Source organism: Durio zibethinus, chromosome 22, assembly GCF_047325235.1.
Source record: "Durio zibethinus cultivar Kanyao isolate XHJ-2024 chromosome 22, ASM4732523v1, whole genome shotgun sequence".
Classification (NCBI taxonomy): domain Eukaryota; kingdom Viridiplantae; phylum Streptophyta; class Magnoliopsida; order Malvales; family Malvaceae; genus Durio; species Durio zibethinus.
This window is the reverse complement of record NC_143183.1, coordinates 6,383,013-6,410,265: the sequence shown is the minus strand read 5'-3', so window position 1 is coordinate 6,410,265 and position 27,253 is coordinate 6,383,013. Positions and strand designations below refer to the sequence as shown.

General features: G+C 32.7%; 3 protein-coding genes across 5 annotated transcripts; 1 reads left to right on the top strand and 2 right to left on the bottom strand.

Moving 5' to 3' along the window:
- The first annotated feature begins 433 nt into the window (after positions 1-433).
- On the top strand, positions 434-9,665 carry LOC111307884 (glutathione reductase, chloroplastic). Of its 3 annotated transcripts, none has more exons than XM_022906190.2 (17): positions 434-589; positions 759-905; positions 1,369-1,433; positions 1,528-1,597; positions 2,288-2,359; positions 2,455-2,658; positions 3,384-3,457; positions 3,547-3,630; positions 4,306-4,393; positions 4,486-4,567; positions 5,448-5,521; positions 6,037-6,144; positions 6,307-6,371; positions 6,693-6,806; positions 7,498-7,597; positions 8,240-8,293; positions 9,274-9,665. In XM_022906190.2, exons 2-17 carry the CDS (start codon positions 777-779, stop codon positions 9,367-9,369), a joined length of 1,479 nt encoding a protein of 492 aa, XP_022761925.2. In that variant the 5' UTR covers positions 434-589; positions 759-776; the 3' UTR covers positions 9,370-9,665. The 3 variants fall into 3 exon arrangements, with proteins under 3 accessions (XP_022761925.2, XP_022761926.2, XP_022761924.2); XM_022906191.2 differs by having other exon boundaries at positions 728-905; positions 7,541-7,597; XM_022906189.2 differs by having other exon boundaries at positions 728-905.
- Positions 9,666-10,240: 575 nt separating this feature from the next.
- PTAC5 (plastid transcriptionally active 5) lies at positions 10,241-12,642 on the bottom strand. Its single transcript, XM_022906192.2, has 6 exons — positions 11,965-12,642; positions 11,572-11,667; positions 11,253-11,390; positions 10,880-11,126; positions 10,608-10,645; positions 10,241-10,518 (listed from the first exon to the last, which is right to left on the bottom strand). Exons 1-6 carry the CDS (start codon positions 12,526-12,528, stop codon positions 10,423-10,425), a joined length of 1,179 nt encoding a protein of 392 aa, XP_022761927.1. The 5' UTR covers positions 12,529-12,642; the 3' UTR covers positions 10,241-10,422.
- Positions 12,643-22,351: 9,709 nt separating this feature from the next.
- LOC111307883 (uncharacterized) lies at positions 22,352-26,597 on the bottom strand. Its single transcript, XM_022906187.2, has 11 exons — positions 26,375-26,597; positions 26,176-26,259; positions 25,855-25,950; positions 25,678-25,753; positions 25,485-25,580; positions 25,288-25,361; positions 25,074-25,181; positions 24,805-24,942; positions 24,181-24,286; positions 23,582-23,790; positions 22,352-22,824 (listed from the first exon to the last, which is right to left on the bottom strand). The coding sequence occupies exons 1-11, from the start codon at positions 26,558-26,560 to the stop codon at positions 22,756-22,758; spliced, it is 1,242 nt and encodes a 413-aa protein (XP_022761922.2). The 5' UTR covers positions 26,561-26,597; the 3' UTR covers positions 22,352-22,755.
- Positions 26,598-27,253: the final 656 nt, after the last annotated feature.

Below are 27,253 nucleotides of genomic sequence, written 5' to 3'. Positions count from 1 at the left end.
CTCATTCCTATATTCGACTTCAAACTTGATTATTTGTGAATTCAAGCTTAAATTGATATATGAATGAAATAGTATTTTTTAAATTAAAATATTAAAAAAATATATTAAAATATAAAAATTCGATTAGATTTATAAACTATATAAATTGAACATTAAGCTATTTAAACTCTGACTTATTTTATAAATTGAGATATTCAAACATAACTCAATAATAATTGTGTTGAATTTGTATTTTATCCTAACTAAATCGAATAATTTTCAAGCAATTGTGTATCATTTATATTCTTAATTATAAGTGTTATAATTGCAATTTCAGATGTGTTAAAGGATAGGAGAAAATTATTTTAATTTATTTATTTTCTAATTTTGCCCCTTTTTTTTATGTTCTGTTTTTTTGTTTTCCTATAAGTACACGTTGTGCTAAAACGACGGCGGACAGCGGACTATTCACCCATAACCCACAGCCTCTGTTTTTCTTTTTTTACTCCTCTTCTTCTCTCATGGCTATTTTCCTTTGATAAAATAAAAAAAAAAAGTTTTTGATTTTTCATTCTAGCTAAAAACCTAATCTCCACCTCCGCTCACTAAGGTGATTACTTTTTATTTCGAACATCAATGCTTTTATCTTATGATATTGTGATTTTCTTTCCTTCATTTTTCTTGCAAGACAAACAGAGGCTGGTGCTTATTTGATTTTTGTTATTGTTTGGTTTATTTGTGGATTCAGTGTTTTAGTTTTTAAAAATTTTAATTTGAAGCAAATCTTGGCGAGGAAGATGTTACTTGATGGAGAATTGAGCCAAAGGAATCAAGAGGAGGCTCATTATGATTTCGACTTATTTGTTATCGGTGCCGGCAGCGGTGGCGTACGCGCTTCCAGGTTCTCCGCTAACTACGGAGCTAAGGTTTTCCAATTTCCTTGCATCTCTTAATCTAAGCAAATATGGGAATTCGATTTTTTTTTCAAAATTTTTTTTCTTTTTGAAAAAAAAAAAATCAGTGCTATTTTCTGCTATAAGATCTTTATTCTTTTTTGCTCAAAAAAAAAAAAAAAAAGATCTTTACTCTTTTGGTTAACTGATTTATTATTTTGTTGTTCTTTTATTTTCTAAAATTTTGATAACTTCTTTTGTTCGTTCATTTAATTTTGATCACTAAACTATTTGTGCGTTTTCTATTTTTTGCTGCGTTCGAGTGTTAGTCATTAGCTTCTTGCTCTCGTTCAACGGTGTTTTCTTGAAATTCATTTTGACTTTTTTATTACTATTTTCTATAATTTTCTTCTGAAAATATTCATTTTTGTAGCTTAAGAATTCAATTGTTATATTTCTATCTATCTATTAATTAAATCGAATTTCGTGTTTGAAGGTTGGTATTTGTGAGCTCCCATTTCATCCAATCAGCTCAGAAGTTGTTGGAGGAGTTGGTGGGACGTAAGTTGATCACTTTTATAACTTGAATGGTTTTTCTGCATTTGTTTATGCTGCTATGTTTGTTTATAATGCTGTCTCACATTTTGTTTCATAGGTGTGTTATTCGTGGTTGTGTTCCCAAAAAGATTTTGGTCTATGGAGCGGCATTTGGAGGTGAAATTGAGGTGAGACAACGACCTCTATCAAAATAATATTTGATGGAAAATCTGTAACTAAAATGATAATTTTATATTAAAAAATTCTTTATGATTATCTTGGCACATCAAGACATTGGATTATTGATTTTACGAGATTCAAGAATGCAAGGATCTTGCTATAGAATCAATCTATTCTATAATCTGTTTAGTAACTTCCTATGTGATGGTTGGAGCGCATAAAGCTTTTTGCCCTTGGCCCTCTGAAGTCCAAATTCTCATATGCCTTTGATTGGGCCCTATTTTGAACGAAATAAGTTGACCTGCAAACTAGATTGTTTCATGCTATGACCTCTCCAATAGGGAATAATATCCAGTGTTGCATGAGGCCTCACAAGAATCCCATTCTGGTTTAGTCTCTTATCTGAAATGTTTGAGATTTTTCCATCCTCTTATTGATCTATTTTTCTTTTTGTTTAAAATAATAGAGATGTGAATGACAATAGAAATCAATATTATAAGAACTGTTTGTACTCATCATGAAATAATAGTTATTAATATGTCTTGATTTAGATGTTTATTTAATCCTTTTTCCCCTCTCTTTCTATTAGATTCTTTTTTAAATATGTGTTCTGTTGTATTTTGGTTTGAAGTATTCTGAGTTTTCTAGTTAGCCAATTGGTTTCAGTGTTTGATAAATATATAGTTCTTTCTTTCTAGGATGCCCGAAATTATGGATGGGAGGTGAATGAGAAACTTGATTTCAACTGGAAGAAGCTTCTACACAAAAAGGTGCTTGGTAGCATCTTTCTATTCCAAATTTTATATATTTTGTCTATTTTTGAAATAAACATTTTTTTTTTTTTTTTTACATTTTGAACTTGTAGACTGACGAAATAATCAGATTAAATGGAATTTACAAGCGGTTATTGTCAAATGCTGGCGTTAAATTGTTTGAAGGTGAGGGAAAGATTGTAGGTCCAAATGAAGTGGAGGTGACACAACTGGATGGCACTAAATTGTCCTATTCAGCAAAGCATATATTGATTGCAACTGGCAGCAGGGCACACCGCCCTCCTATTCCTGGACAGGTACATACACTGATTTCCTTCTAGAATGATAGAAAGTTGATTCAACATGATGAACTGGGTACATATAATACTGTGTTTCTATATTATGATGAAATTAGCATCTCAGTTGTTGCTCCATTTGTATAAGCAAACCTTTTATAACCGCCATACTTGTGATTCATGATTGAAAATTTATTTTAATTGCTTTTAAGCTGTATCATTTACTGGACCCCAATAACATTGATGTTAATTTGTTAGCAACATATGCCACAGAAGCAACATTCAAACTTATGGAGTTGACATGGTAGCTTCAGAGATAGTAGGATTCTACTTTAGTGTAAATGTGTGCCTAATTATGAATGATCTTTTTTTTTTTTTTGTTCAATCAAAATCACCAATTTTTAATGTAGATTGCGTCCTGGTTGTAGTTTTAACTGAGAGTAAAGATTGATTTCACATCATTATTATGAACTTTAGTTTCTTGTTTTCACAATGATTCTATAGTTACCAGGAATCATATTGTACATAATTTTCCTACAAACTATGGACTAACTTTTTGGTTTCTCTAGCTGGCTTCTTGCACTTCATTTGTCGTTACTTGTTTCTAGTGCCAGACATATGGCCAAACTTAATCTACATTCTATGGGCAAAGTCAATCTGGTTACTATATTTGATATGTTTTTAAGATATCACTATTAACATTCTCCTTTCTTGTTTCTTAATTCTCCCTATTTTTTATGCTCTAGGAGTTGGGCATAACTTCTGATGAAGCATTGAGTTTGGAGGACTTACCTAAGCGTGTTGTTGTACTTGGAGGAGGGTAAAGCAGATCTCATGATACGCTTGTTCATTCTTTTCATCTGCTGAGTTTGCTAATGCCTGCAAATAATATGTACTCTTGTTGTCAAGGTACATTGCTGTTGAGTTCGCATCAATATGGCGAGGGATGGGTGCTACTGTAGATCTCTTTTTCAGAAAGGAACTTCCTTTGAGGTTATTATTCAGTCTGATTTTATTCCTTAGGCTTAAATATAAAAAGGGCCTTGAACAAAAGTTAAATAATCATCCAAGCCCCTATCAATTGAACCCTCAAATATTTGTTTTGATCAAATTCAGCCCTTGATTTGGACAGAAATTGGTTAATGACCATCACAGTAATGTGGCCCACGTCATCAACTCCATCCAATAGAGGGATCAATTGAGTGAAAATGGATGTTTGAGGGCTCAATTGATTGCAATAAAACAATTGGAGCTTGATGATTATTTAATTTTTGTTCAAGGGCATATTTTATATTTAAGCCTATTCATCACTGCCAGATTTTACTGGTATTTCATAAGAATTCTCATATCTGATCTAAGTTACTTTTATTTGATGTTTGTTACAAGTCTTATGGTGACTGTAATTGTTTTAGATGTGTTCTTATAAAGTGTTAAGAAATTTCTGCTTTGCACTTTATATGTACATCCGTTGTTTGTGTTGGCATTTCATTTGGAAATTTACATTATCCCAATCTGTTATTGGTATTTGGTAATTTTTTCAAAGGATTTAAAGATATTCATAAGAATGTTACCAGACTGTTGTCAAATAGGGTGAGATGGGTTTTAGGTCTATAAAAGAGGGCTGTGACGAAGACTAGGAGTAACTAAGTTTATGTGTCTATCCTGCAGGGGGTTTGATGATGAAATGAGGGCAGTGGTTGCAAGAAATCTGGAAGGAAGGGGAATTAATTTGCATCCACAGACAAATTTGACAGAGGTACAAAATTGCCAATTTTAAGCAGTTTTTCTTATTTTCCATCAGTGTGTGTTGCTTTCTACTAATGTATGCTCTAATATCTGTGAATTCAGTTGATTAAAACGGATAATGGCATAAAAGTTATTACAGATCATGGTGAAGAGTTGCTAGCAGACGTTGTACTCTTTGCCACAGGTAATTGCAATCCCTTTCAAGATTCCAAGCAAAATTTTCTCACTTCCATATCATTTTTGTTCAGTTTATTCTGTTTTATTTTTCTCTCCATATTTTCTGGAATTTGCTATTTATGTCTGAAGGGCTGGCCTGCTTTTTCTATTTCTTGGATGAATGGCAATAGCCATTCCTCTGGTTAGTGGATTGAGAATCTGAGATCCATGGCACCCTTTTGGTGATAACAGTCAGCTTCTCATCCTTTTGCTGATTACCATCAGTTCTAATGCCATTGCTGCTTAGTGGCATTATGTGCTCTGGTGGTTATTTTAGAGATTGAACATCTGCATGCTTGCTTTTTTTATTCAGTTTGTCATAAAATTGCTGTTTAGCTCTCTCTCCTGCTCTCTCTCATGTATATATTCTCCATGATAAATGCTTATTTTGTGGTCATTCAGCAATCCCTTGATCTGGATGATGAGACATAAATGCAATAGCAATAATTTATCGTCTGTTAGATGCTATAAAAAATCGAGTTTGGCATGTTTGTTGTTTTAATTATTATTCTTTGTAGATTTGAAAAGTATACAAATTTAACCATTGATACCTTGAACCTTACTTTACGGCTCTATTTCTTTAAGAATGATTGGGGAAATTTTGAATGACTTGCTACCAGTTGGTGCACTTTTATATAAGTACTTAGTCATGGTTTTGAATGTCCTAGTTAATACTATTGTATGTTTCTTTATATCTGAAAATGTTCTGCATTTGAACTTATGATATATTTTCACAAACTTGGTGTACTAATGGCCTGCTATATCATCGAGAATATACTCCTTGTTTTTTGAGAGTTATTTTAATTTTGTTGTCAGTTTGTGAGTGTGGTGATTTCTTTTAAATACAGGCAGGTTACCAAACTCAAAGAGGTTGAATTTGGAAGCTGTGGGTGTTGAACTTGATAATACAGGAGCTGTGAAGGTTACTTGTTCTGTCATCTCTTGTTCTCGATTCTTATCATCAAACATTACTAAATCATTTTCTGGAAATAAGTATCTTCTCACTGGATTGTATACTGATAATGTCAACTTGCATGGCTATGATTTCATTGTGATTGACATAACTAATGGCATGGGCTCTGCTGTACTATTTCTTTTCTAGTTTCCTGTTTCTTTTGGGTAAATGTTTTTGACTATCGCCAGATAGGATGTGCAATCTTATTCCCTGATATTGTTTAAAAAGAAGGCATGCCTGTGGAAAGAACTATGTCTGATTTTGGGGCTTAAATTATGTAAAGATAAAGGGCCTTCTTTAAGTGACATTTGTCTGTGGTGCATTTCCTTTTGTATGTCTTTATTTTTTCCATTTTCCATTTGTTGACTTAATTATGTAGATTGCTTTGTGTTCTGTTCTCCCATATCTTCTGAAAACAACAGTTGCATGACCTAGTTGAATTTTTATTACAGCGCTGAGGTCTGTCCATCTTCATATTGCAGGTGGATGAGTACTCACGCACTAACATTCCCAGTATATGGGCTGTTGGTGATGTTACAAATCGAATGAACCTCACTCCAGTGGCCTTAATGGAGGGAACTTGCTTTGCTGTAAGTGATCTGCCCGAAGCCCTTTTATTATTTTTCCTGTACCAAACATGGTTTTTTCTTCATTTTCAATGGGAATAATCACATATGATTACATGTTAAACTTAAGGTTTTTTTTTCTCTTTTCTTTTCTTTTCGTCTTGTTTTTTGGGAAAATGCTTGCAGAAAACAGTTTTTGGTGGGGAATCTAGCAAACCGGACTACAGCTATATACCTTGTGCTGTGTTTAGGTAATGACTTCTCTCTTACAACATGCCTTTGGTGGTGGCAGTGGTGTGTGTATGTAATACTTTAAATTTAGATATGATGCCACAGTCATGAAAATTATGTTTGAATCTGTTTCTTCAGAGGATTTAAAATTCTTGTAGTTATTAGGTTTTTTTATCCATATGCAGAGGATTGTACATTTTTTTTTGTTGACTGCCTCATTTAATCTTGGAAATATGCATATGTTTTATCTTTTGATGTGGCTAGTGTCTAAATGTAACATGTTCCTTTTGAATCTTTTTTTTTTAGTAAATTAATTGCTATACTGATTTGCTATTTTGCAGCATACCACCACTTTCTGTTGTTGGTGTCAGTGAAGAGCAGGCAATTGAGCAAGCAAATGGCGATGTTCTGGTTTTCACATCAACCTTTAATCCAATGAAGAATACTATATCTGGGTATGATGATCATTTGAGATGTTATTGTACAAAAAAGTAAATAAATAAATAAAATTATATGGCTGTCTTTGTCCCTGTCCCTCCACCCTTTCCTTTTCCGACTGAGCTCATCCATCCATTGAGTCATATTTCTTTTTCCATCTGACTTTTGGGGCTAGGTTATGTGGACTCAGGAATTTTTTTTTTTAATTAATTTCAAGGATCAAAGCGTCAAATCCACAAAAATTTAAGGTGTCCAACATGGGTAGTTTAGGGTAAATTGAAGAGCATGTGCAATGTTGGCTGTGGGGATTTAATTTTGCATTCTATGTCGATAGCAATGGTCGTGGTTTCATGATATCAATATAGCCTGCTAGGAAAAGGCTTCATGGGCATGAAGATGATGACATTAGGGGTTAATCTTTTCATAAGGCCTGAACAATTTTTTGTTTTGTTATTGATTTGGGATGTGCTGGGTTTATCTGGTTTTTTGGCTTCTACTGTAAGTGGCTTCTATTTTAGCTAAAATACTTCCAAATCCTCTATCTTATCTAATATAATGTCAATTAAGTATCTAATATGTTCCAATATTCTAGATGTCAATATTTTCTTTTCCTTGTCCCTTTGATCAGCAACCACGTGCAATTCTTGTATATCCTACTAATATTTTGCTTTTTTTGCAATTCATAAATTTCTCATGTTCTGCTTCTAGACGGCAAGAAAAGACAGTAATGAAGTTAGTCGTTGATGCGCAGACTGATAAAGTACTTGGGGCATCTATGTCTGGGCCAGATGCACCTGAAATTATGCAGGTACTTTATTTGTTGGTTCATTTGATGTAAATACTTATCTCCATGTGTTGGTGCAAACACACATGCCTTGTGTAATTTAAATACAGATTATTGTAAACAATATGAATATAGTTGGTAACCTCGGTCTGATTTTGCAAGTGCATAATGTAAATTCTGGCATAGTCCTAACACGTTTTATTAGATTTAGCTAGTGCATTTTGCTTTAAGATGCACAGAATCATCCATGAATGATGTTACCTTTTTTCGTTGATTGATAATTCAAGTACTAGAGAATATTGAAAATCCTGATGACAAAAAGGATTTCTAGTTCACTATAGACTTCTTATAGACCTTGCACCTTGTAGTAGAATGTAGATGCAATGACTTATGCTTACAGTTAATGCTCAATTATATTATGTGTCTAAGTATCATGCAAATGGCAATGATTAGATGGACCCAATGTCCTTATGCATAGTTTTGGCTTGCATAAGCTGCGTTTAGGAATTAGGTGAACTATGCTGTGTGTTGTAGGCCTGATGGCCTTATGTATTGTTTTGTCTTGCAATAAGCTGCATTTAGGAATAAGGTGAATTAGCCTGCATTTGCATTTTTGAGGCATAATGATCATAACTCCAATATTCTTTATTTCTTTTTTCTTTTTAGGGCATTGCTGTTGCACTAAAGTGTGGAGCGACTAAGGCACAATTTGACAGCACGGTAAGTTGAACTTGTCTGTAGAGCTAGGTCTTTGGGTTTGACTTATGCACTCCTATATTATACTTTGTCTGATTGATTTAACATCAAGTTGAATTTGGTATTCTGAACCAATTTTTGTTGTGGCCTGTAAACTGATTGGTGAGGGGGGGTTTAGTAGGTTTTTCTTCAGCTCCAGGGGACTTTTTTTTTTTTTTTTTTTTATCTAGGGGCAATAGGTAGCAAATCGTTTAACCTGTAAACTGTCAATTATGAGTTTGCATGAGCAAAGCTTTGACATTCTTCTTCTTGTCATTATTATTTTGCTGAAGGGATGTTTGGAGGTGGGTAGGGAGATATTTTTATAATCATTTGGGTTGTAGGAGACTCATGTTATATAATCAAATAAATAAGATAATCATTGCTACTTTTAAACTGTTTCTTTCTAAATATGATTAGTTTGTTATTCATAATTGAACTGAATTGAGTCAATACACTGCCAGGCTCGAGCTTGACTCAAAGCTGGATTCAAGCTTTATTTTAAATGTGCAAGCTCGACTCGTAATTTAATTGTGCTCGGCTTGTAATTTAATTGCACTGCCCGAACTCGGCTGGATAGGTTCAGTAAAATTGTAAATATTGACATTAAATACTATATTTTTGTCATTTACTTATATATATTAAAAAATAAAAGCTTGATTAAATTCGAGAGCCTTTTAAGTTAGGTATTAAATTACTTGAACTAGAGTCAATTCGTTACTTGAGTAGCTCGAGCTCAAATTCAGCCTGACAATGAATGAGCTGAGCTGGCTTTTTTTAAAATAGATTCAGAATAGTTCACGAGTCGTTTGACTGGTTTACACTTGCAGAGAACAAGATTTTGGACTTCTATATTTGTTCAAGAAATCCCAACTCATCCCCATTTTTGGAATTCCTTCTACTCTTTATTATGATTTGTGAGTGTCCTATCTTACTGAGCCAGTCTTCTGAACTCTTTCCTACAGGTTGGCATACATCCTTCAGCTGCTGAGGAATTTGTGACCATGCGATCTATTTCACGACGTATTACTGCTGGTGGAAAACCAAAGAGAAATCTGTAGTAGAAATATATGAAGGAAATTATAGTCCCGATAATGTTTCAGTTGGAAGCAACATTTATGATGGTCATAGATATTTCACGGGAAAAAGGTATAGATGATTGCTAAGGGTTGTATTTTGGTTGATCTTTATTCCAAATAGAGGGCCCTTCCCTCTTTTAGGACTATTTATTTTCTGTCTTGCTAGTTCACCAGCGATGTATTTGTTCCTTAAGTTTTCGGTGTATCGCATCACTCAAATATTTCTGATTTCTGGTGTAATGCAAAATTATTTTAGATATAAGCTCACATTTTTAGTATCTGGTGTCTCTCTTATTTTATACGCAGTGGCTGCCATTTTAACTCGAGTTTGTTTTGAGGTGCCTTTTGCAACACTAGTTGGCAAAACAAACGCCAAGTTTCCTGTTAAGGGTGAGGTAAGCATGGGTCACAGTTTTAACTGACTTAAACCCACTGAGATTGATTGAATTCGACAAGTCAATTCGGTTTGTTCAATTTTGATAATTTTTGGTTAAATTACACGGTTTAGACCGTATCCAAATTGATAAATTGGGTTCAGCCGATGCTTGTTGCTTGCTAAAATTCAGCCAGTAATAATTTGCAAGTGCACCACATTACAAGTTTCATATGCTAACCTGGAAAGGAATTTTCTTTGAAGGGAAAAAAGGAAGAAAACGGTTATGAAGTACTTAAATGCACATCAAAGCCACATTTGGGAGCATAGAGCAGTGCAATCGGAAGAGTTCCTCGCTGCATGGGCCCCAATAAAACTCTTCTGCATGGCCCCCAAATTTATTGGGGGCTAATGCAACGGGAAGCTCATCCCATCACAGTGCCTCCTGCTCCCAAACAGGCACTAAATAATCGTATGGGATTTGTCCAAAATAAAAATGAATCTCATGATAATGTAGGAGTTTCTGAAACATCAAGAATTATACTTTATTCGTATACTTGGATAATTACTTCATGTAAAGCAAGATGTGAACACAGAGACAATAGAGGTCAGGCAACTTACTTCCATGTAACTTAAAGCGTGTTAAATGAACATTATGATACCTAAACCACTGCTTTTCCTTGGCATACATCACAAACCGTATAGCCATGGCCGTCACAGTATGGACAGTTAGGTCCCTCATCCACCCATTCTAAAAACTGCATCACAAATATCAGTCAAATCATCAATGTGGCTACACAAACAATTAATTATTAAACAAATCATACAAAGAAGCAAAACCTTTTACCTGTGGTTCGACATTAGGTTCGCCCGTTCCATCACATTCTGCAGTAGAAAAATGTCAGTAAGATTATTTAATTCCGTGTAGAGAACTGATGAAAATAAGACACCGGAAAACAAGGTAATATGCAACCAAGCACTTGCCAAGCTTCATAAATGGTCTTGTTTGAGCAATGCTGCACACTTGCACTATATTCATTCTAAACAAAGAACAGTAACCGGCCCTCTACAGAGTAACTCCTTTGAAGACTGAGGTCCAACCTAGGAAATAATAATTACCTGTACACAATAACCGGCCCTCTCCCCGACAAGCATGGCACTTTGTTGCAGTATCCTTGTTTTTACTTTCCCTAACTTGTTTATCCCTGCCAGAAAGCCTAGAGGGTTCTTCCCACCGATTTTCTCCAAGAAGAAATACTCGATGTTGGGATACCTCAGTTTCTATGAAACCTTCCTCTTTCACAGCTTTCTGTTGTATTTCTGAGATTTCTGTCAAGGAAGCAATTGCAGCTCCATTGGTCCCCTCCTATAAAATAGCACAAGTCAAAGAAACTAAGCAATTTGTTGGCTGAAATCAAAATCCTGCTGCTTTCATAACTTAAGCCTACTAGCATGCACAAGAAACTTTGCCTTATGCATAGTCCAAACATACCTTCTCCGGAATAATGAAAGGGGCTATTTCATGATCTGCCATACTGCTTGAAGCAGAACTCTTGATTTGCTGTTCCCCAAACAACCTTTGAAAAAGTTCTGCAGTCATTATTCCATCTTCACGGGCACCTACTGTTGCCTGCCAAGAGGAATCATTTGCTAATGAATAACATATGAGAAATAAGATGAAGATCAGAAGCTTTTTTTCTAATCAGCAATCCATATCAAAAGATTATTCTGTCCTCTGCAGCGGTATCTTTGATAATAATGGAAAATTATTGTCCACGACAACAAAACACAATAGTGAAATTACGGCTTACTTGCCAAGTTTTGACGGCACGCTCAGTCCCACTGGAGAAGCAGGAAAATTCCATGTCCTCCTCACCCGAGTAAAACCCCAATTTTTGTAACGCATCCTGTCATAATAAAAGAAGATCATTAGGGAAAAGTTCAAAATCCATTATCAACTCTGTTGCAATCTCATGAACCTATTACGATTACAGCGTGGCAATTAGCACAAGCAAAAGAGAATTCGAAAAATAGAAGAAAGAAATTAAGTTAACCAAACAAAGCAAGTTCGTTCCTTTCTTTTTCTTTTTTTTTTTCTTGTTGCTCAATTCTGTTTCCTCTCGAAAAAGCATTCCTTCAATAATAGATTATTCATATATTCAAAATTTAACCAAAAAAAAAACCGGGGTTTGATTTTAAGTGACCTGCATTTCTCGAACTTGCTCTCCTTCGCTGCCTACTCTCAAAGCTTTCCTTTCTATCTTCTTTTCCTCCTCTTTTTCCTTCCTCTCCACAACCCTAACTCCTTCCGCCACAACCACCTCTTTCTCTTTTACTTCTTCCAAAACCATCTCTCTCGCGCTTTCTCCGCTTTCGGCAATCCGATTCTTCTCTTTCAACACCTGCAGTAAAGCTCCGATATTCGAAATCATCTCCGAAACCGAAGCTCCTTGAACTGAATTCTGGTTCTCTAAGGCTTGGATTTGAAGCTTGAGTTGGGAGATTTGTCGGAGTAGCGATTCTTTCTCGGTTAGCCAACGCTGCTCTTCTCTTAGCCAGCGTTGCTCTTCTCGGAGCCAGCGTTGTTCTTCGCGAAGCCACCTGGCTTCTTCGCGGTCGAAATTTGAAGAATTTGGTGAAGAAGAAGAAGAGAAGCAGAGGAAGAGTTTGGAAGGGGAAGAAGAGAGAGAGGAAGGCTTGGAAGGAAAGGAATGTGAATTGTGAAGGAGAAAAGGAGGGTGGAGAGAGAGAGGAATTAAGGAAGTCATGTGAAGGGAAATTGAAATATAGAAAAACTAATTACTGAAAGGGAAATGGAAGGAAACGAGAGGAAAAGGGGTGAAGAAGAAGAAGAAAGAAAGCGGATATTTTAGTTTGATTTTGATTTGATATTTGTAGTGTTTGGTTACAGTTTTTAAACCACACATTGGCCAATACTGTATAGCCGGCGGGAAAGCATTTTCACTCTTCACCTTTTTGTCTTTTCCTTTCTTAAGTGTAATCGGTGAAATTTAGATCGATATAATATTAAGTGAATTTGAGTTCAATTTAAAATTTGAGATTTAATATTCAGTTTAAATTTGATTAAATTTTAAATTTTTAGTTTAAATTCGATTCAAAATAAAAATTAAATTATTTGAATTCGTTCGATTAAACTCGATTAACATATAAAAATAAGCTTAATTCTTATATTTGACAAAAGTTTGATTATTGTGCTCGAATTTGAACTCAAATTTAAGATATTTTATTAATTAAAATAATAAAAATATATTTAAATATAAAAACTCGATTAAACTCGTGAACTACTCGAATCGGGTATAAGAATACTCGAACTCGATTCGATCGATGAGTTGAGCTACTCGAACTCGAGCTCAGTTTGATAATAATCGAATCTAATTCGAATTTTATTCGAATCGAACTTGAATAATTTATAAGTATTAATATATCATTTACACTTCTACCCTAACTCTCTTTTTCTTTTCTTTTCTCTTTTTTTTAAAGGTAAAAATGGTATTAGCATTTCTTATCCTTAAATTTTGGACAGCATATTATTTTATTCTCTATACTTTCAGAAGTTATTTTCAAAATTTTAACATTACATAGAAATAATTTTTTCGTAAAAAAATTTGATTAAGTCTGATCTTAAAAATAAATGACGTCACATGTTTACATATATGACAGACACGTAGTTGTTGGAATTATTTAAAATTTTATATTTAATATAAATTTTAAAAATTGTACTATATATAAAAATAAAAACAAAAAACTATTAAAATTTGAATAATTTAAATTTTATTTAATTTATAGTATAATATATTATCCAGTTTTTTAAATTTAAATTGTATATATTTTAAATTATAAAACTAGATAAAATATTAAAATATATTATATCTAAAAATTAAAATACAAAAATTATTAAAATAGAAAGTTTTAAAATTTATTTATCTTAAACTATAAAATTTGATAAAATATATTAAAATTATATTATATTTATTTTAAAAAAACTTATTAAAAATAAAATTGTCAAACTTATTTATTTTAAATTATAAAACTAGATAAAATATACAAATATATTATATCTAAAAATTTGAAAATAGAAAATTTTCTTAAAAATAGAAAATTTTAAATTTTATTTATTTTAAACTATAAATTTTCATGAAATGTATTAAAACTATATTGTATTTAAAAAATAAAAAAATTATTCGAAAAGTAAATTTTGAAATTTATATAGCATAAATTATAATATTTGATAAAACATATTACTATATATTATGTTTGAAAAATTAAAATAAACTTCTTAAAATTGAAATTTAAAGACTTGTTTATTGAAATTATAATATTTGCAAATATATTAAAATTTTATATTATGTTTAAAAAATAAAACAAAAAATTTATTTTAAAATAAAACATTTTGAAATTTACTTATCTTAAATTATAATATTTGATAAAATATATTAATTTAAAAAACATTTATTTTTATTTAGTTTTTTCATGTTTTTGTTCATTTTCTCATTTATTTTTTTCTCTTTTTCAATTATCACATCAAATACTTTGTCTTGGTTAAAGTCAAGTCAAATGGTAAAATTAACGGTTAAATTAATAGAATGATCATTTCAATTTATTGGTGAAAATTTAAGGACGATCAAGTTATTTCTTGAAGTTTAAGGATCAAAATAGTATGTGCCAAAATTGAGAGATTATGAATGTTATTTACTTTTTTTTTTATCTAAATTTGATACTATCAAATATTATCAATAATTTTAAAATTGCACTTTTGCTTATATATAATATTTTTCAAATATATTTTGTGTTTTTTAAGAACATAAAGTTGATGATTTTAGATAAACTTGATAATTTTAAATATGACACAATTACATAATGTAAAAATGATAAAAAAGAAAGACATGGTTTTAGACTTATTTTTTTTGCCAATGTTTTAGACATTTTGACATAAATAAAAAATTAATAAAAATAAAAAAAAATCAAAGTTATGGATTTGACTAAAAAAATGTGTTTTATATTTGACATGTCAACATAAAATTGATATGATAATTTTTACTTTTGTGTTTTAAATGTATTTAACAAGAAACAAATATAATACAAATACATAAATTATTGATTATAGTGAATTTTACTCACTAAGTGTTTGGTTATACTATATTAAAAAAAATATTGGGTAATGATGATGAATGATTTTCAGCTCAATTTTGCAACTAAAGTAAACAAGTAGTAATAATAAACTATAAAGAGAGTGTTAAACTTAACATTACATTAAAAAATTATGATTTGTGCACTAAGTTACATCATACGCAATTTTTATAGGAAAAATTTATTTTTTTTACATTCCTAACCCCAGCTAGCAACAACAAAGAAATTATGCACTCTCATGTCTTCCTAGCACAGAACACAAGCTAATGTCCTCGAAAGGATCATAGTCATCACCTCTGTCTCCACCTCTACCCTTACGCCCTCTATGATATGCACTATAACCATCGTAGCCACTCTCGTCATCGTCATCGAAAGACCTCTACTACCTTTCTTGCCTTCCATAATTCTTTTGTTCGTTGCCTTTACCATAAGTTCCCGATGTTTTATTACCTTTCCAATAAAACTGTTACGGGTAATACGATATGGATCCATCTAGTTTAAGGAATTCAATAATGCTGATTGCCTTATGAACTTGCTCTTTCTTAATAATGCTGAGGTTATGACCTTTTTTTGTTTCTTAAATTTCTTTTTTTTTTCCTAATTACTTGTATCGACCCAAATTCCTCATCTACCAAAACTTTTCTTCTCCCATTATTTTTTAGTGTTTCCAACAATTTTTTCTTCTTTTCAATGAGAGACTACCATTCCTTTAAGAATCAATAACTTCTCATCAGCAACTTGTTCCTTTTCTCTAACCTTATTCACAGATTTTTCATCAACTCTTTTGCTCCTATCCTTCATCATCTTGGACTTCTTATCACCTTTATTATCACCATTTCTTTCACTGTTATCACCATTGTTAAACATAATAACTTCTTTCTTTTTTTCGGTCACAACAACAAAGTTGGCTTTTTATCACCATTGTTAGATGAACGACCTTCACCACTCTTTTTATCACCATTATTGATTCCATTGTTATAGCGTTTGCTTCCATCACACTTGTAATGTCTTTGAGGGCCTTGACCCCTATAACCACTATAATATTCTTGACATTGATCTTTCTCATTATAAATTCTTGTTGGTGTTAATTATTATTGCCTTAAGCAACAGCTTGACCTTCATCCTGATCATTGCCATTATTCTCATAAAATCTCCTTTTTTTGTTGAAACCTTTAGCCTCTGCCTCCCTTACCTCTACTATAACCACCATTATTATTATTATTATTATTATTATTAGTCACCTAATGGTCATCAGGCCTACTGTATCTTCCCTGTTGATAACCATCTGCAACTCTATAGTTGTAATTATTCCTATAGTTACCTTGATAGTCATTGCCAACTATATAGTCTCTTTAACCCTGATAATAATCAATACCATGCCATGGTAATTATCAAGATCGTTCTTACCTTCAATATTCTAGTATTTTTTGCCATTATCACTTCTTGGTTGTTGTATGTTGTTATTGGTTGCTGCTACAGCCTTAATTTAGGCTTATTTTTTCCATAGTTCTTAAGCCTAGTTGTTTTATTGATGTTTTTTCTCATCTTTCTTCTCTTTCCTGAGAATAAGGAAATATCTTCAAATGTGGCTAGAAAGGATAATAGGCTTCACCCACATCTTGCAAGAATCCATCTAAAACTTTTATTGTGGCTTTTGCTCTTTTTTCTCCTCCAAGGTAGTAGTAATAAACTTCAAGGACTCTTTTAGTCTCAAATTATTAATGAGATTTGATATATCATCTATTTCTTGGTTGCCCAAAAGAGCAAAGAAGTTCTCCTCCAGAGCTATGAATGACAAAAGAAATCCCACATGCAAAAAAATTAAGACTAGAACCATAGCTTGTTTTTTGAAAACCTAGGTAAATCCAAATTGAGAATAAGCAAGGAAGTTGATGGAAAGTGATGCCAAGAATTAATGTTTAAGATGTGGAGATTAACTGCAAATAGAAAAACTCACAAAAAAAAATAAATCACAAGAATTTGAATATGACAAAATATGATTATTGGATTAAAATGGATAAAAGTTCACCACCAAGACTAAAAACTAAATGATACAAAAATACCACCTTATGAATTATAATCAAGGACATAGAACAATAGAAGTTCACCACTTTAGGAAATCTACCTAAGAAATACAGAACTTGAAGAACAATCTAAAAGATTGCTTAAAGATAAAAAAAAACTTTATTTTTCTTCTAGCAAAGAATAATAGAAAATATATAGGCTAGGAACATCCCTCCAAGCATGGAAACTTTCAAATTACATTACTAGAATAGTGTCTAAAATCATGAGATTTGTATGTGAACATAATCTGCTCATTTATTCCTGCAGAGTACATGATGATGAATCTGACTACAATCTCATCCATATTCATACTCTTTTTTTTTAACTAGTGTGAACACAATCTCCCTATTTTAGCGCACTTTATTTATGTATTTATTTAGTGGATTTGGACTAAGGATAGGCTCATCTTATTTTTGGATGAGTCTGTCTTAATCTCAGTCCAAGTTGTATAATGTGCAGACACTCTGATGTCAATCTCTTTTGATTGAAAAAGACTTGTCTTCAAGTTTGAAATAGTATTCTCGTCATGGTAGGGTGACAAATTAGCAACATTTAAGGTAAAAAATACTTCATAAGTGTCGGAAAGCTCTATCTTGTAGGCATTTTCCTTAATGTGTTGGAGAACTCTAAATTGACCATCTGTCTTAGGCTGTAATTTGTCAAACTTTCCTAGAGAAAATCTCTTTTTCTACAAGTTAATCCACACTAAATCACCTTCTCTAAACTTCACATATTTTCGATGCTTGTTTACTACCTTTTATACCTCTCATTCTGCTGTAAAATCTTAATTCTGACTTGTTCATGCAATTGTTTGATACCCTTAACCATTTTCTCTGCATCTTCACTAAATTATTAATTAGTAGGAAAAGAAATTAAATCTAGAGGACTGATTGAATTCTTACAATATACCACTTCAAAAGGGCTACCAGTGGTTGGTTTGGTGAGAGGTTATAGGTAAACTCTATTTGAAGTAAAACAAGATCCCACTACTTAATATTCTTTCTCATATAACTTCTTAGAAGGTTACCCAAACTGCGATTGGTTACCTCTGTTTGACCATCTATTTGAGGATGATGAGAAAAACTATACTTGAGATTAATGCCAAGCTTTTCCTAAATAGTGCGCTAAAAATGACTAAAAAATTTAAAAACTCGATTAGACATCATGGATCTAAGAACTCTATGTAGCCTTATAATTTTCTTGAAATACAGATCAAAAACATGAGAAGCATCTATAGTTTTGTTACAAGGAACAAAATGGGCCATCTTGAAAAAACGATCCACAACCACTATGATAGAGTCTTTGCTCTTTTGAGTTTTAGGCAGTCCAACTACAAAGTCCAACTACAAAGTCCAAATTAATATCTTCCCAATGAGCATTAGGCACGGGTAATGGAGTATACAATTTAATGTTTTGACCATAACTTTTGGCAATGTGACACGTTCTACATCGTTCAAAGTGTTTCATCACATATCTTTCCATTCTCAGCCAATAAAACCTATCTTGCAAAAGAGCAAGTATCTTAGCCCTTACAAAGTGTCCACCTAGTACACCATCATGAGCTTCATTGATTAAAGCATATCTCAAAGAACATTACACACGGGCAATGGAGTATAAAATTTAATGTTTTGACCATGACTTTTGGTAATGTGACACATTCTACATCGTTCAAGGTGTTCCATCACATCCCTCTCCATTTTCAGCCAATAAAACCTATCATGCAAAAGAGCAAGTGTTTTATCCCTTACAAAGTGTCCACCTAGTGCACCATCATGAGCCTCATTAATTAAAACATGTCTTAAAGAACATAAGGGAATGCAAAGACTGTTAGTCTTAAAGAGATATCCATCATGCAACAAAAATTGGTTGTGTGGTTTTTGCTGGCATTCTTCCTAAACTCGACCAAAGTAAGGGTCTGTCTTATAGAACCCTTTGATCATATCAAATATAATAACTTTAACAACCATAGTCCCCAATAAGAAGTGTTTTCGACTCAAAGCATCTATCACCACATTCTAAATTTTTTATTTGTGTTTGATAGTAAAGTTGTAGGCTTAAAGGAACTCTACCCAAGCTGCATGTCTTCGGTTGAGTTTATGCTGGCTATATATAAGACAAATGACAAAAGGAACTCTACCCAAGCTTCAATACCTCATGGTCTGAATATAAGACAAATGACTTAAGAAAGAGATACTGACTCTAATGGAATAAGGCCCTATAAATGGCGTAAAACTCCTTGTCATAGGTTGAATACTTTTTCTTAACTTCATTGAGCTTTTCACTAAAAAATGCTATAGGCTTTCCTACTTAACTTAAAATAGTACATATTCTAAAATTGGATGCATCACATTCCACCTTAAACACTTGATCAAAGTCTGGTAGGGACAAGATGAAAGTTTTAGTGATCTTGGTCTTGATGAGTTCAAAGCTGTGTTGGGCTTTTTTGGTCCATTTAAAAGTTTTATTCTTTAAACATTCAGTGATAGGAGTCACAATGGAGCTAAAACTTTTAATGAAATGCTTATAAAAAGATGCAAGGCCATGGAAATTACGGATATCATGTAGAGATGCTGGTGTTAGCCAATTTAAAATTACTTCAACCTTGTTAAAATCCATCTTTATTTCTTTTTTTGACATAACAAACCCTAGAAACACAAGGCTATAAGTAAAAAAACTACACTTTTTAAGGTTAGCATTTAGTTTTTCTTCCTTCAATATGCAAAAAGTTGGTGTAGATGATTCAAATGTTGGTTCTCATCTTTGCTATACACCAAAATATCATCAAAACATACTACTACATATCTGCCAATACAAGGCTTAAGGATATGATTCATAAGGCTTAAGGATATGATTCATAAATCTTATGAAAGTATTATGAGCATTGGATAAACCAAAAAGTATTACCATCCATTCATAAAGACCATCATTTGTCTTAAAGGCTATTTTTCACTCATCTCCAAGCTTCATTTTGATTTGATGCTAACCACTGCGTAGATCTATCTTGGAGAAAATAGTTACTCCATGTAGTTAGTCCAACAAATCATCTAAGAATGGAATAAGAAAGTGACAGTCAATTGTGATTTTGTTGATTGCCCTACTATCCACATATATGTGTCATGATCCATCTTTTTTAAGCACTAAAAGGGCTAGGACTGCACAAGGGCTCATGTTTTCATGCACCATTCCTTTTCTCACCAATTCATCAACTTGGCATTGCAACTTTACATGCTCTTTAGGACTCATCCTATAGGCTACCTTGCTAGATAGAACAGCTCTTGAGATAAGGTCTATGCAGTGTTAAATATCCCTCGTTAATGGTAGACGAGCTAGTAACTCTTCATGAACAACATCTTGAAATTCTACCAATAATGGTTGTTTCACTGCAAAGGGCTCCTCACTATTTTTATTTTCCTCAATCAACATTAGTGCATATATAGTACCACACATCTTAATTTTTTTTTTTTTTGTAATTAGCCTTGGTAAACAAGTTGCTTTCTTCCCCTTTAGTTGGTTTGGACATCACCATAGGCTTGGTAGGGCCTAAGATGATTTTGTATCCATCCTTCACAAATGTGTAAGTGTTGCAGTAACCATCATAAAAAAACCCTCCTATCATAATGCCAAGATTTTTTGAGCAGTAAATGGCAAGCATCCATTGGAGCTACATCACATCACACTTTGTCCTTATAATTCTTTCCTATAGAAAAAGGAACCAAACATCTCTTGCTAACCTTGATTTCATTCTCTTTCTATGGCTAACATAGCTTATATGGTTGGGGGTGATCTACTACCTTGAAGCCAAATTTCTGCACCATAAAGGTAGAAACAATATTTTTAAAACTTTTACTATCAATTATAACATCACATACCTTCTCATGGGTAGTACACCGAGTGTAGAACATATTTTTACACAACCAATCTTCTTTCTTAGCAGGTGCGGTACTCAAGCTGCATGTACGACTAAGGATGTTTCACAATTGTCATAGGTTACCTCTTCCTCCTCTTCAAGGTTTTGATCCTCTTCAGCCAGCTTCTCTTCATTTTCCTCCAAGTCTTCCTCTACTAGAGTCACAATCTTTCTGTTTGGGCATTCTGAAGCAATGTGTCCAAGCCCTTAACATTTAAAACACCTTCTGGTTTGTGAACTGGACTGAGACTTGCTTGTTGAGGTTCTATCTTTCTTTTGGGGTTGCTTTGGAATGGGCTTGAGAGAAACAACAATCTTGGATAAGCCATCTTTATTGATATAGGCTTTTCATGACTCAAATCTCAAGTTGCTACCACAAGCCTCCTTTTGTTGTCTCTCCACCTTAAAGGCAATAGCATTGTAGCTATCATTGTTTGTCAAAGAAGATAAATAAAACTATTTGTTAGGGAACTGAAAATCCCACTGGGAGTAAATTAGTAAATAAATAATGTCTATTTTTTTAATATATTGAATAATGCCTAGTTTATTCTTGAGAAATATCACAAAACTAATTTTAATATAATACTAAGTAAAAAAAAAAAAAGCTAAATACAAAAATACCTAATTGAGGGTATTTTTTATATTTAAAATTATAAAAATTAATTTTTGATTATTGACATTAAACATCTTGTATTGTTAAAATCTAATTATTTAAAATCTAATACACTAAAATAAATATTAGTTGTTATTTGTGGAGTGAGTTAATTTGACACTCATAATTAGGACTACAAACAAATCAAATATGAACTAACGAACATATATTTGTGGTTCGTTCATTTATTTTTAGATTTATTCAAGATCAATATGTGTTTAATAAAAATATTGTTTTGTTTGTTTGATCTCAGTTCGTTTAAATGGCAGAATATTCGTGTTCATTTTGTATTCGATTCAATTAAGTTAAACGAACTCATTTATAAACATTAAATGAATGAGTTTTAAATGAATTTATTCATGAACATAAATGACTTAAACAGATTTCTATTTGTGTTTGATTCGTTTAATAAATAAATATAAAATTGTTCAAAATCATTTGTTAAGCTTAATAAACGAATAGAAATGAACAAAAACCGAACACATTCACGAATGACTTATTTAAAGCTATGTTCGTTTACATCCCTATCCATGCTTGGCTTTAGTTTTTCCTGAATTATGCTTTTGATTATGTAATTTTATTATCCACTCTTTACTTCTTATTCGATCAATAAAATTTATTAAGCCAATCACATTTAGGATGTGCTAAGAAACCCAATCTCATTGGTAAGGATGGCAATCATTTTCCGTATTGGAGTTGCTTCGTGCTTTGGTTCTTTTGGTTAAAAATTTCTAATGGAAAAGAAAAGCCACATTATTTGCACAGATGACACATCCAACATGCAGCAAGTGCCTTTAAAATTGTCATAACAAAAAAGAGCTCCAACAAAAATTTTCGTTTACAATGCTCATTTAGTTATTGTACAACAATGTTTCTTGATTGATGAGAAATTCTCATTTTTCAGAATTTTCAAATACATTATTGCTCATCTGTATATGAAGTGACAAAACAAATATTGATAACATATACATACAATCATAAAGCTCAACTCTTCCTTTTTCAATTGCACTCCCAAATAGCCCAATTTCTAGTGATGCAGCTACTAATGCCTATGACAAACAGCATTTGTTTGCCGGTTTAACCTATGCAACATCATTGAATAACCAAGGAATGAAACAGCTTCAAAGATTATAAGATATCCCTGAATTTCCCTCCAATAAAAGATAAATCACACTGGGCTGCTTCCCAAAGTTCAAATACTCATATACTTTGCCTTATTTCAGCTTAGTCTAGCTTGACATTAGAATACAAAAGTGTGTCCCTTGTCAGTGGCATATTGAGAAGGAAGTAAACCTGCAGTAGGAAACAAACATAAACCAAGAATGGATATCAGTGCCACAGTTCTCAACAAAAAATATAACCGATTGATTAAACAGTCTTACAGCCACAGCCACTAAATGAAGAGAACAGTCATTATAACCCCTAAATCAGTCAACAGTATTGATGATGTGGATCTCTAGGACAATGAGACACTGACCAAAACCTTTGCCACTGACAATCTACAAAGAGAATTCGGTTAATCCTTTCCCAAAGGGACCTCTAGTTTTCTCTTGGATCTTACAATCTTACTGGCAGTCACTCTTCCAGCCCACCAACCCCTAAAGACCTTTTTTGAAATCAATCATCAGAATACACAGCAGTATGGAAACCAGAATTCCTCTAATATATACATATTCCTAGACAAAGAGAAAGCAAGCTCTACACGTGGTAATTCTGACTTGACAATACAAATTTCAGTTTGCTGTAAGACGGAATAACTTCATTGTTTTCCAAATCTTGGAAGAAAGAAAAAGATGACACCTCTTAGGGGAAAACATAAAAGGTAAATGTTATGGGATTCTGGTCAAAACTTTGTTTAGTATTTCAATTGTTGGAAAAACTGGGATGAAAGAACTTTCAACATTTCTCAAAAGGCTGAGGATTGTTTGGTTTTATGCTATGGTATTCTATAAATTTCATTGGACTTCCGTATTGCAAATGTTAACAAAGCACTCTAGGGACCATGTAAACTCTGGCATCCAAGTTAATTAGTATATAAAACAGATCTTACCCCCATGAGAGTTGCAATGAGAAGAACAACTCCAGTCACCCAAGCAAGGGTCCTTCTAACCAACACTTGTGCAGCAAGGGTGATATTATCATAGCTTTTTGTTTCAGCCAACCTACGCAGAGATGGACGAGAGGTATACATCACATTCATCAGTCTTTTTGATTCTGGTAGAGGTACCCCATTAAAGACAATAACTCCAACAATTTGACCTGCCCAATCATTAATTGGAATTGTTAAACAAATTGGCAACCAGAGATGGGGGGTGATAGAAAGACAAATGCTGTCAATAACTCGAGATGAAAAGCATTAACTGCAAATTTTGAGAATGCTAACACCAGCACAAATGCATAAAGAATTACACATAAATTCACATGGCTAGTTTCACTATTACACATAAAAAACAGAAGATAACAACTGAAAAAACATTTATCATTGTTTTATTCATAAAAAGTTGCACACTATGTCTGGCTTTGCATTTGCATACATAGAGCACGCAAAAGGAGGACAAACTGGAATAACAGCATATTTCTCACTTTTAATTATTTGGAAAAGTGGAGGTCTTTTTCCTTCAACAATGGAGAGTTCAATATGTCACCAACCTTCATAAGCTGTCTGCAGTGAATCAAATATCTTGGAAAGTGTGGCAAGCAGAAGCCTCATTCCTTGCTTATCAACACCGTCAGAGTCATGGTGCTCCTGCAAAGACTGTAATTTTTTGTTTTCGGAAACATTAAAAGGATTAGTGAGGGGGTAAGTAATGAGGAAGCGAACATAAACAAAAGGATTACAGTCATTACAATAGCATGAAAATACATGACTAGATAGAAACATGAATTAACCGTTTTCTAGGGCTTTCTTAATTGATATTGAACTAAAACAATATTCATACTTGAAGATGCAAAGACACATTTTCCTCACACACAGATCTGATAAGAAGACAGAGATATTTAGAAGACCAAGCAAGCATGGTAGGCAAGCATGCCATTTTTCAGTGGGGGGCAATGTCCTAATGTCATATAAGGGTAGTTACATTTCAGTTTTAACTAAAAGAACTGCACTGCGAATAAAGCCCTTTTCTTCCTATTCATGGATTGACAAGAAGTTTTAATCATGGAAGTGGGCTGAAAAGGATAAAAGAAGCCTTCCACATAAGCATGATGGTTTCCAAATATATTCCCAACAAAACACTACTATTAGCCAAATTAATTCATTATGTTTGGTACCTTAACTCCATCAAAAGAACCCATTATTAACTCAGCAGATCTATGCAAACTCTGTGACAAATCTTCATGTATCTCCAAGGCTTTCCTTACATTGAGGGACAGAGCAAACAGTTTTGATGCAAATTCCCTGTGTACTTTCTGCAAAAAAGCGAAACCTTAAAGCTCACAATGAGGTATATGAGATTTTAAGACAATATACTACTGCAACTACCATAACAGTGTCAGTCAAAAGCAATTCATAGAAAAGCATATGGGTTCCCGAATAAGACCTTTGACATATGAAGATTCACATTGTCACCATTTGCCAAGGGAATTGTCAATACTCCATGCAGAGGTTTCGTAGCATCAGTGACATACAATCCACCCAACCAAGACGCCTAAACATATATATAAAACCATAGTCACATGTGTAGCCAAAATAAACAATCAAATTGAAAACAAGCAGTACAAGATTTTAACTAAAGCCTAGAATAATAAACTAACAAAGTCCTTGATCTCTTCCTCCGTGCAATCTCCTAGAGGCTCGTCCAAAGAAATCACAGATACTTCCTCTTCATCTGCAAGAAAATTCATATAATAAACAAGTCCTATTGAATAGATACATCAAGGAAAAGTAAAAAACACAGCAGAAGTTATGACTACAGTCTGCTAGTTTTACATCTTGACAAAAGGTCTGGTACCTGGAAGCTGAATGTCAGCTTTACTTGAACCAAGATCAACACTATTCTTCAAGGCTTTGATAAAGAGGGCATTCTTGGGTTCAACAACTAGCGGATCTGAAGACAGAAGAATATTTAAAAGAAAAAAAAAACGCAGAGGGAGTTGGGAAAGAAGGAATCAGAGAAAATGAACTTTGACAAAAAGTGAACGTACCATCGACTCCACTAACTGCAAGCATAAAAACAGCACGAGGTCTATCAAATGGATTAGGAATGAGAACCTCGTTCAGCTGCAAAAAAGCATGGATATCTTTGAACCAAAGCTTCTAAGTAAAATAGAAAGCGGAAACTAAAAAGATTTATTACTCAGGACTAATAAATAAACACTGACCTTAGACGAACCAGCAGCTGAAAGCGTAGTGGATGGTGCAAAACCAAGCAAGACTGATACGGTCGCACCAACTTCAGATAACAGCATTGACTCCGGCTGTTAAAGTGGAAAAGGAAAAAAAAAAATTGGAGGTGAGAAAGCAGCATCACAATTCACAATGAGATTAAAAATTAGAAATATGAACAACGCAGGATATTCCAATATCAATATGCGTCACAAGAAAAAAAAAGTTATGAAGAAAAAAAAAAAACTTAATCATCCGCAGTCTCTTGATACTCAAAATTCATCACAAAATAAGAGAAAAAATAAATAAATAAAAACCTGAGCGACATGGTTGGAGGATTTAGTGCTAAGAAATTGATGAGTTGAACTATCGATGAAGAAAACGGATCCAGTAGATTCAGCCTGCGGGTACAAAATCAGCAAAAATCTAATCAATTAAAAGAGTTTACAAGTATCAGATCTAATTATATTAAAATAATAATTAAGAGAGAGAGAGAGAAGGGGAAAGTGACCAAACCCTAGAAAATGAGAAGAGGAATGAGGAAATTAGGAAAAGAGAGAAAATCTTCATTGTAAGATAATGAATGATCGATATATAGAGGGAATCCAATCTGTGTGGTTGTTTAGCGATCACAGGACCGGGGAGGAAGGAGACGGAAGAGGACGAGGTCGAAGCGACTTTTAGTTTTGATTGAACTTCCATTGAAGCGACATCGTTTCATAGAAAAAAACAAAGAACGTATTTCTTGAGGAAGTGGTCGGGTTGGGCTTTTTCTAGGGCCGGGAGAGTAAAGTTCTTATTTTTCTATGTTTCAAAAGTTTCAAAATACAATTTTATAAAAATAAAATAAAATTTTAATTTAATTAAAATACACAAAAATCAAAGTTTTTTTTTTCTTAATTTTCATGAAAGTTAAAAAAAAACATACAAAAAGCAATTAAAAGGAATTGAAGGGGTATTATTTTTTTAAATAGAGGAAAGATATAAATATAAAATTTTTCATATAAAATCTTTAAATATTAACATTGTTATTGCTAAAAAATGTTAAGCACAAAATTCCTCTTATACATTGGCAGTGGGATTATTAATCAGACCAGCATGTTATCCACTGTGCACAAATTATCTTTATTTATTTAAATGTGTTTAAATATATATATAAATTAATATTATTTAATCACTTAAATGTTTAATATATATGCAAATTATAAATAATATAATTAAAATATCACAAAATAATATAATTAAAAATTTTAATTAAAAACACAAAATTCAAAACATATAACAATATTTGAAAAAAATAAAATACCCAAAAGATTTATATATAAATAATATTATTGAGTATACCAACAAAATATTAACTAAAAATTAAAATTTTCATCATTTCAAATTAATTTT